At 53.4% G+C, this 11,401-nt stretch overlaps 1 protein-coding gene across 1 annotated transcript; it reads left to right on the forward strand.

The window, feature by feature from the left end:
• The first annotated feature begins 10,357 nt into the window (after positions 1-10,357).
• On the forward strand, positions 10,358-11,032 carry LOC136471571 (RING-H2 finger protein ATL39-like). Its single transcript, XM_066469317.1, has one exon. It carries the CDS (start codon positions 10,358-10,360, stop codon positions 11,030-11,032), a length of 675 nt encoding a protein of 224 aa, XP_066325414.1.
• Positions 11,033-11,401: the final 369 nt, after the last annotated feature.

Raw genomic sequence — 11,401 nt, forward strand, 5'->3', positions numbered from 1 at the left:
CAGCTTGTTCGACTTCTTTTTCAGCCGGAACAGTGTTTTTCTCTCACAACAATTCAGCCAGAACAGTGTTTTTCAGCCAGTTTCAGCCAAAATTCAGCAAGACGAAAACGGGGCCTAAATATGCATTAGTTCAAGAATTTTGAAAACTCATAAGTATGTGCTTCAAATAGGGTTTTCAAGATTTCACCGAACGAGGATTTTGCACCAAATGGGTAAGATAAAATCCTATTGAAAACACTATTGAAACACGTACTTATAAGTTTTCAATTTTTTTTGGAGTGATGCACATCCATAGTCCATCTAAAGATTTACATTGTATCAAAAGTTGAGATGCAAAATTATTTTCTAAAAGTTCATAGGAAATAACAAATTTTAGGTGCATATGTACTAGAATACAAAATCATAGGATTTCTGTCCTCTAGTGCACATGCACATGAATTTTGTTGCTTCACATGATTTTTTTCTAGACTGAATTTGTGTCTCACCTTTTATACGATGTACGTCTATAGATGCACTATTAGTATGCATTATTAAAAAATGAAAACTTATAAGTATGTTTGTTAATGGGGTACGGATGCACCGAACAAGGAGTTTACAACCAAATATTTACTGTCTAAATAATCGGTCCAAACTTCTCATTCGATCTATCGGGTTCATAAACTCGGGGTCCCTCGAGGACCGGCTTCCACGCCAGGGCTCGGCCCAGGAGGACGGCCTTCTTTTCTTCTGGACCGGCCCGAAAATCTAAATTCAACATACTGGAGCACTAGCTTCAGACCCTGGCCACCCTCGGCCCATCTTTCCGACCGGAGCACTAGCTCAGGCTCAGGCCCTAGCACTCGCTTGCATCAGGCCCCGACCACCTTGGCACAGCCTCCACCCGGATAGCCTGACCCAAGGACTGCCTCCGACTTCGACCCTGTGTCTCTGACCGGGGTTCATAGAAAAACCCTGCCCATTGCTATTCTCCAACTGGCACACCAGTACCGACTGGGGCCATCCAACCAGAGACGTCCGCTCGGAAAGAACCAGAAGGCGTACTGAGGAAGGCAAGACGAGGCTCGCAAGTCAAACCACGGCACCAGGGACCATACCCTGTGGAACAGTATTGTAGGCGCCAACATTTACCTCTACAGTATTGTAGGCACCGATCAAAACACCCGTACGGTAAGACCCCCCATGCCTCTGGGTATCAACAGTATTGTGGGCGCCAGAATTCGCCATACCAGGTGAACATGGCAAAGCCACGCCTCCAGTCGATGAGACAGCATTTTTGTAGGTACCGACGTCCTCCAATCCTGAAGAAAGCAACTCAACCTTCCACATGTACCTGACAATCTACAGTGACATCAACAGTATTGCGGGCGCCCACCATTATCCCATCCCTATCGGCGTGGGCAACAAGGCTTAGAAACGTCCGTACTCACTCTCCCTCTCACTTGTAAAGCCATCCCCTTCTTCTATAAAAGGGGAGGTGCTCCCTCCAAACAGAGAGGGTGAACCTAAGTCGACTTTTTCAAGTTCAAGCTTAGGGTTGGACACTTCATTCATAGCACAGCTCCTGTCGATCTTGGCCCTTCCGACCGGACCGACCGGACACCCCATCTCTCTCTCTCTCTCTCTCTCGTTTGTAACCCCACTACAGACTTCGAGCACCTAGGCTCGGGAATAAAGTCACCGACCGACCCACACTGACGTAGGGCATGTTGCCTGAACCAGTCTAAATCCCATGTCATTGAGTGCTAGGCCACCTCCGATCACAATGTACAGCAAAACTACAAATATTTACTAGTTGGTCACTTTCTATACCGACAGTTGGCGCCGTCCGTGGGGAAGACATTGTACGTTCAACACCTTTTGGTCATCGGATGGCCCATTTTTCCACCACTCCCACCGTGGCAGGCTCCGACGATATGATTCGTTTTGGCTCGCTGGAGTTCCCCGCAGTCTCACCCGCTGGGATGCGGGCTCCCCCAGTCTTTGAGCCATCCCAGGCCTTCTGCTTCGGAAGCTTGGACTTCATCGCCGACCGGCTCGGCGTACTACACCTCCGCGAGGAGGCTCGCGACCCGGAACCCATCAGAGGGATGCCCTCCATTGACTCCGGGACGCGCGACATCAACGGCGCAGCATCTGTGCTTCTATCCGAGCAAACTCTCTGCTCAAACCTCGCTGTAAGTAATACACGTACTGTTACTTACTATCCCCAATTGAGCACCCGGAGAGACAGTGTTGTCCACGCCACAAACACCGCACGATCGGTTCCCCTATGGCCTCGCGTCCTCTATGGGTACGTACGCCCAGGGACTCCAAAGGGTGCTGGCGCCTTTCGCCCTCACGTCCAAATTTGTGGGAATGGTAGGCCGTGCTCCTACCGCTTCCAACGAACCCTTGGATGGCGAGGGCGTGAGCGATGATTCCAGCATCGGCGACGTGGCACCACGCCACTGTCCGTCCTAGGAGTGCGCCATGGCGGATGCTCCGGGATAGCCGCCGGTCATTGTGGACTCCGCACAGACTCACGCCTCTCCAAACCCGCGTGTGGGGGCCCTCATGTCTGTGCAAGCACACGCCAAGGAATTACGACACCGACGGCAGAACCGGCCACCGCCCACGCCTGCGCCGTCGGTACAGCCCGTTGCGCCCCACGCGCATGGCCCGGCGGGCAGCGCCTGGGGTCATGCCCGTTAGGTCCAACATGACATCATGAATGAGGGGAAAGTTCTCCCTCAATTTGCCCGGGCTAGTCAGAACATCACCGCTACGGCAGTGCTTCTGCGCGGCGTTCCCGAGCCCACCAACCCCTAGGAGCGGGCAGTCTACCGGAACCTCTGGGTTCTAGTAGAAGCCGACGCCGTCCAACAGGCGAAAAGCTCCACGTCGCAACTCTGACCCGCGCCCTCTCACCCCACCGGGGGAACGAGGACACGCCAGACGGATCGCTCCATTCGCTTGCCGCCACAGCTGTCAGGCCTGGCTCGCGGTGCGGCAGTCGCACCACGGTCGGACCTGGCGCTTGCTTCACGCCAATCACCCATACACGAGCGGCCCGATCCGCACTAGGACACTCGCAGCATCATCGGCAACCGGCGTCGGGCCCGACACGATAACGATGTCCACCAAATGGCAGCAGGCGACACGCACCCCAGCCAAACCATCGAGGGAAGCGGTGAAACACGCCCTAGGCGCGGTCACCGGCCGGACGACCGGAGCCCCAACCCTGAGGGCCCAAGGCCACGGGCCTTCAGCCGGCGCATCCGAAGAGCACCGTTCCCACAGCGGTTTCGGCCGCCCACCAACATCACCAAATACACCAGGGAGACCAACCCAGGCATTTGGCTCAAAGATTTCTGGCTCGCCTGTCGGGCCGAAGGAGTAGATGATGACTATTTCATCATCCAATACCTTCCTATTTGTGTGGGAGAGCATGTTCGGACATGGCTCGAATTCCTTCTGTATGACAGCATCCGCGACTGGATGGACCTCAAGAGGGTCTTCGTCAGGAATGTGCTAGGGACCTACGTCCGCCTAGGAAACTCCTAGGACCTCAAGAGTTGTCAGCAGGAGCCCAATGAGTCCCTGCGGGATTACATCCGAAGGTTCTCCCAATGATGCAACTCCCTCCCCGATGTCGTCGATGCAGACGTCATCAGCATGTTCCTCTCCGAGACGAACTGTGAGTCCCTGATCCACAAGCTTGGCTGCTTGAAACCCCATACCATCCACGACCTGCTCGATGTCACCACCAACCATGCCTCTGGCGAGGAGGCAGTTGGAGTGGTCTTTAGCGGAGGTTGGGACAAGCTCAAAGCCAAGCGCACGGACCGGGATGAAGGCCCCTCCACACAGAAGGGCGAGAAAAACAAAAAAGATCGATGCCGATCGAATAGCTCTGCGCTGGTCACCACGGCCAATCGCACGGCCAAGCAGCCCCAACAGGGACTGCCTGACCATTTCAACAAACTCATGGATGGTCCATGTACCAACCACGCCTACCCCGTCAAGCACCTCTACAAGGAATGCGAGCTCCACAAATGCTTCCTTCGATAGGCCAGCGGGCCAAAGGAGGGAGATGACAAGGAGGCGGTAGCCAAGAAAGGGGGTGCGGCGGGCAAGGACGGAGATGGCTTCCCTGAGCCCAAAGAGTGCATCATGATCTTCGATGGATCCGACGCAGTCTGGTCCAAGCGCCAGCACAAGGTCCGCTATAGAGAAGCATGCACCGCCGAGACGGCCGTTCCCTCCTTCCTCAGCTGGTCGGAATCCCCGATCACCTTTGATCAGAGGGACCATCCCTCCCACGTCGTGAGACTAGGACACTACCCGCTCGTTGTCGACCCTGACGTCCACAAGAAGCGCCTCACCAAGGTGCTGATGGACGGAGGCAGCGGCCTCAACATCCTATACATCGACACCCTTGATGCCATGCGCATCCCCGGGTCGGAGCTCCGCCTGGTGGGCTCCCCTTCCATGGGGTAATCCTGGGAGCGTAGGCATACCCATTCAGACAGATTGATCTACCCGTCACGTTCGGCAGCCGAGCCAACTTTCGCTCGGAGGTCCTCACCTTTGAAGTGGTAGACTTTCCAAGGTCCTACCATGCCATCTTGGGGCGACCATGCTACGCAAGATTCATGGCCATCCCCAACTACACCTACCTCAAGCTGAAGATGCCAGGACCAAACGGTGTCATCACCGTGAGTAGCGCTTTCTCGCATGCCTTCGCATGCGACCGCGAGAACTACAAGCTCGCAACCGCGGTCGTCAACTCGTCCGAGCTCCTGCGGCTCAGGGAGTCGTCAACCCTAGCAGTCCCGAACTGCAACAAACCAACAAACCCTCCGCAGGTACCACGAAAGGAAGATAAGGGGAAGGGCCCTATACGGTGATCAAAATAATCTGACCGAGCACCTACCGACTGAAGGACAACAACGACAACGCTCTCTCCGAGCACCTTGCAACAGCTATGTCGCTTTTTCTTTCCCTAAGTTCAATCTTACCATTATTTACTTAACGAACGCTCCTGTAATATCACCCTGACTCGAACACTTTTTTGGCTCGGGGCGCTCGGGGGCTCCACTAGGGGGCACTATTACCTCTCTATTTTGTTTACTATTGTATGGAGAGATTCCTTCCTACCCTAACGAAAGGGTAGTTTGTTCCTTTGTTTTACCTTATGTAACTTTGCTTTAGAACATTTCAACTGATCGCACCCCACCTTTTCCTATGGTAACAACCGGCTGAGCCTCGCGGGCCATGCCCTGGGCTCGCAAGGTTACGACCTACGAAACAAATGGGCAGGTACGAGATAGAAAGAAATTTAAAACAAAATTATGCTAAGAGAAAACTAAGGAACGAAAGGGAACAAGCTTCCCCGAACGGAGTGACTCCATCACAGAAAACAAAATACCACTGCAGTCATTAAAACACACATGAACATTTACACGGGGCCCCCACAAACTTAAACTTTTTACATTCACTAAATGGCTTATATCTTACGAGCTACGAAACCGACCCAGCGGCGTCTGCTATCGGTGTGACTGATGAGAGCATAGGCTGCTCACCCCCCGACGGCACGATGTTCGGCTCAAACATGAAATCTCCACCAAGAGACCAACCAGCCTCCTGAGTCGATCGATTCACTCAGGATAAGCACCTGAGATATAGGTAGGAAGCGAAGGGGCACCCCATGCGGGCCATGCTGACTCCGTCTCAAATGATGAGCATGGGTCCCGGTCGGACATTTCCGACTAAAGCTCTCCAAACCCCGTCTCTTAGGTCATCAAGGTAAGCATGTGTTCATTAAATACAAATCTATTTACATGAGAGCTAACCCACGATTGACAAGCGTAGGTCCCGGACGGACGTTTCCGACTGGAGCCCGACGAACCCCGTCGCTCCAGTCTTCAAGGTAAAACACCATCAAAGCCCCTCTATTTTCATTACAAATCATTCATACATCCATGCGCGCATTCATCTCATATGCCTAAACCCCCGGACGGTTAGGGCATGAACCGCCCGGGGGCTCAGGAACTAAGCATCGCACGTGCAGCAAAATGCACCAAAATGCTCCGTGTTGTGCCATGAAGCGGTGGCTTGCCTCATTTGACATGAGCAACCAAACAGAGCTAGGGGAGAAAACCGTAGATGAGCACCATGCGGCCTTCGCCCGGTCTAGCATACCGGGTCATCTCAACCTTCTCGTTTGATCCTGAACCTCTCGCCAAGCCCATAGAATCTCCATCGAAGGGGAGGCCGTCAGGCCACCCGGGTCGGTCTATAGAACGACCTAGGCATCTGTCGGGCTATAGGTAAAGGAGTAGTGGAATATCACAAGAGGGCTATGCCGACCCCGTCACGAACGACGGACCCGGATTCCACTCGATCACACCCGTTAGCGAGCTCACCGAGCTAGTCGTTCGAGCCCGAGCGATCGGGATAGGCGACGAAACTCAGCCCCTCCGGTTGTGAGAAACCAGATGGGGTAGCGCAAAAATGACTCATAGCCCCCACGAAGGCCCGACAGGGCTCGGGGGTTTAAACGCCATGGGACCGCGACTCCGAATTCGCGTCGACGGGATAGGCGACATCTGGCTACGGCTTGGGACCGTGACTCCTTAACTCGCATCGACGGGATAGGCGACATCCAGCTCGGCTTGGGACCGCGACTCCTTAACTCGCGTCGACAGGATAGGCGACATCCGGCTACGGCTTGGGACCGCGACTCCTTAACTCACGTCGACAGGATCGGCGACATCCGGCTATGGCTCCTGGGACCGCAACTCCTAAACTCGCGTAACGGCTTCAAATGGCTTCACTAACTAAAACTAACTCTCTCGATCCACGGCGAGCACCGACACCAGGGTCCGTTCATGACTCCGACTCACCCGATCCCACGGCGCGCAACGACGCCGCGGTTTAAAAAAATTCCATCTCAAACTAAAAAACATGCATACACGCCCGCTGAGACAACACCCCCAGCCGGTTCGGCCCAAACCGACTGGGGCTCGGGGGCTACACCCGCGGGTGCGCTCGCGCGCACCCGCCGACAAAACAGAAAAACACCCCCCTTTGACAAACTTGGAAACACCCCCCAGTCGGTTCGGCACGAACCACCCGGGGGCTCGGGGGCTACACCTATGGGTGCGCTCGCGCGCACCCGTCAGCAAGACAAAAATCCCCCGGACGATTCTGCCCGAATCGCCCGGGGGCTTGGGGGCTCCTATCGGGTTCATAAACCCAGGGCCCCTCGAGGACCGGCATCCACGCCAGGGCTCGGCCTAGGAGGACGACCTTCTTTTCTTCTGGACCGGCCCGAAAATCTATATTCAACAGACTGGAGCACTCGCTTTAGGCCCTGGCCGCCCTCGGCCCATCTTTTCGACCGGAGCACTAGCTCAGGCTCAGGCCAACTCCGAATGGCCTCTCCGATCGGAGCGCTTGCATCAGGCCCCGACTTTGGCACGGCCTCCACCCGGAAAGCCTGACCCGAGGACCGCCTCTGACTCCGACCCCGTGTCTCCGACCGGGTTCATAGAAAAACCCTGCCCATTGCTATTCTCCGACTGGCGCGCTAGTACCGACTGGGGCCATCCGACCAGAGACGCCCACTCGGAAAGAACCAGAAGGCGTACTGAGGAAGGCAAGATGGGGCTCGCAAGTCAAACCACGGCACCAGGGACCATACCCTGCGAAACAGTATTGTAGGCGCTGATATTTACCTCTACAGTATTGTAGGCACCGGTCAAAACACCCGTACGGTAAGACCCCCTATGCCTCTGGGTATCAACAGTATTGTGGGCGCCAGAATTCGCCATACCAGGTGAACATGGTAAAGCCACGCCTCCAGTCGGCGAGACAACATTTTTGTAGGTACCGACGTCCTCCAATCCTGAAGAAAGCAGCTCAACCTCCCACATGTACCTGATATTCTGCAGTGACATCAACAGTATTGCGGGCGCCCACCATTATCCCATCCCCATCGGCGTGGGCAACAAGGCTTAGAAACGTCCGTACTCACTCTTCCTCTCACTTGTAAAGCCATCCCCTTCTTCTATAAAAGGGGAGGTGCTCCCTCCAAACAGAGAGGGTGAACCCAAGTCGACTTTTTCAAGTTCAAGCTTAGGGTTGGACACTTCGTTCATCCTGTCGATCTCGGCTCTTCCGACCGGACCGATCGGACACCCCATCTCTCTCTCTCTCTCTCGTTTGTAACCCCACTACAGACTTCGAGCACCTGGGCTCGAGAATAAAGTCACCGACCGACCCACACTGGACGTAGGGCACGTTGCCTGAACCAGTCTAAATCCTGTGTCATTGAGTGCTAGGCCACCTAAGATCACAACGTACAGCAAAACTACAAATATTTACTAGTTGGTCACTTTCTGTACCGACACGATCCCTATTGAAATACATACTTACAAGCTTTCAAATTTTTTTTTGAAATGATGCACATCCATAGCGCTTCTATAGATGTATATTGTATGAAAATTGAGATGCAAAGTCATTTTCCAAAAATTCATATGAAAATAATCTAGGTGCATATGTACCTGGATATTTACCTCCGTTTAGTTTAGTTAAAGAAAAACATTGCATTTCGTCGTATCCTTAGATTTTTCTTTTTTTTGAAAGAAACGAGAGTTGCCGATTATATTAAAAATGAGAAACCCAGACTAGACAATACAACAAAGTAACAACAGTACCCAACGACAAGCTAAAGGCAAGACAACGAAGACAACCACTACAACAACAAAAAAAGCAAGCATCCCAAAACAACCACCAAGGTTAACAACCACAACAACGACAAAAACTAACAGCAATAGGAGAAAGGCTCAACAAAACAACATAGTCTACCACATGGCAAGCGCGGAGAGCACCGCTCAAAAAAAAACAACGCAGTCTAGCGAAAAGGCAAGGAGATCCCCGCTACAACAACCTCCCAGAAAGCACAACCTTCTGTATGCATGAGCGACTCACGGTGACAACAATTTTTTTGTGCATTCTGCATATTCTTGATTGCATTCTCATTGAGCTTTCCATCGTTCCTAATAATCCCCATGTTTTTTAGAACTTTGTTCTTGGCAAGACGGGTGCTTCGCCGAACCAATGATTTGTCATAAGATTTGCGTCGGAGTCTCATCGCTGGTGTCATTTTTTAGGAAACCATCGCTGGTGTCATTGGTGGTGGTGCATGTACAGGAGGGCCTATACAATCTTCGATCTCCAAGTCGATGGTGTCCATGTCCTCCTTTGTGGATCATCTGGTGCATTTGGCTCTTCTGCCTTCATCTCATCAATAGACTGAGTGGGTCCATCTGCCGCGGTGATAGCAACAATAGGTGTCCTCAACTGTCCTTTCTGTGTCTATCTCAACTTCGTCTTCGTCGGATGTATCCTTAGATTGTTCTCGAGCTCCTGGCTTTCTAGGTAGCATACTGCAGCTGCACAGGATACTACTGCTACTCTGCTGTCATTATGTGAAGATATATTAGGCTATCCGCATTCGTCCACCTCTATTTTCATTTTAAAAAAGAATATTTTATTTTAGTCATCGAGATTCTCTACTCTATACGTACACATATTATCTCTATCCCATACTCTATACCAACTGCTCCATATTTTATTCTCCTCCCTCCCCTTTCTCTCTCCCTAACTCTCTCTCAGCGTGCTCCGCTGGAAATAGCGGCGGCCTGTGCAGCCGGTACGCTACCGGCTGCTTTGCAGACGCGCGCGTGCAGGTCCGTTTACATGCTGTGGTGCGGATAGCCTTATTCCAAATCCATGGAAAGGGTGCTGCAAACAGTAGTGTTATTTTTGTTTTGTTAATTCCTAACAAAATCTGGGGTCCTTCTCGGTTGCATCTTTTTTTACAAGAAGAGGCAGGCCTGTTGCCTTCAGTTTCCACCACACGGCAAGTCGGCATTGCGTGTATTCATCGGCGAACATTCCCCGTCGCTGTTAACAATCATTTACCATCCCAGTCTGATCTTCCACGACAAAAAAACAGCAGGCGGCGGGCGCCTGAAACCGTACCAGAATTGACGCCTCAATCCTCCGTCCCCCGTCAAACAACCACCGTATTTCTCTGCCGCGCAGCCGGGCGCTCTCCACAGTAGAATGAATGCCACGCCGCGCGCTACTAATCCACGACCTCCAGCCCCCAGCGACCCGATACCTATAAATTTCTTCCCTCCGCGAGCTACACGGCACGGCAAACGACTTGTGCAGCAGCGCGCGCAGTCGGCACTCGGCAACCTGCGGCAACAAGCGACAAACCCATACAGAGTGAGGACAGAGGAGTGCGCATAGCTAGGACACGCGTGTGTGTGCCTACCTCAACAAGCCGAGTTTGCTGAGCATGCCGACCCTGCTCTCCGCGAGGTCCCGCGGCACCAACCGCGGCGGAGAGGCGGCCGACGCCGACGGTGGGGCTGGTGGAAACCGCGCGTGCTATGGCATCGCGGCGTGCTCGGTGGCGCTGCTCCTGTTCTGCGCCCTGGCCGTCTCCGTCAGCCTCTGGATGGCGTTCACGTTCGGTGGACTCGCCCTGGTCGCCTTCGGCGCCGCCGGCTGCCTCGCACGGGGGCCCAACCGCAGCAGCGACGGCGTGAGCGCCCAGAGAGAGGCAGCAGGAGCCGCACCGAGGACGCAACGCAGGTTCGGGCTGCCCAAGGCCGCGATCAATGCGCTGCCGACGTTCGCCTACGAGCTTAGCCTTATTAGAGGCGCCGACGGCGCCGAGGGCGAGGGCGGCGACCTCGAGTCCGGGACGGAAGCGGCAGGCGGCGAGCCGTGCTCGGTGTGCCTCGAGGACGTCCAGGCCGGCGAGATGGTGCGGCAGCTGCCGGCGTGCAAGCACCTGTTCCACGTCGGGTGCATCGACATGTGGCTGCACTCGCACCGGACGTGCCCAGTGTGCCGGTGCAACCTCTTGACACCGCCGAGGAAAGTCGCTGCCAAAGCGGCGCCCGCGCCCGCGCCCACAGCTGAGGCTGCGGAACCGCCGGCTGACGAAGCCCTGCCACCAGTGTAGGTGTCTGTGTTTTGTCATACTACCATTCTAGAGATGACAAAAGAATCTCTGCACATAGCACACGTAAGCACCTTGCACGTCATAAACTAGTTGAAATGTAACTCTCGCAAAAAAAAAAAGGTAGAAATAAGTAGCTATTTTTTATTCGTTTCCCCGATAATAACTGTAGATGATCCTGTCTATACAACTATGTTCCATAATATATGTAGAACAGAGACTGAAAGAAGTATATGTATAAAGTTTGACAGATGACATTTCAGCTATGTATAAAGTTTGACAGCTGACATTTCAACTATGTTCCATAATTTGCACCTCTTTCATTTGGAGTGCTACAAATCATCCTCAAAGGGAAAAAAAATCTATGATACT

This window comes from Miscanthus floridulus, chromosome 8 (assembly GCF_019320115.1).
Source record: "Miscanthus floridulus cultivar M001 chromosome 8, ASM1932011v1, whole genome shotgun sequence".
Classification (NCBI taxonomy): domain Eukaryota; kingdom Viridiplantae; phylum Streptophyta; class Magnoliopsida; order Poales; family Poaceae; genus Miscanthus; species Miscanthus floridulus.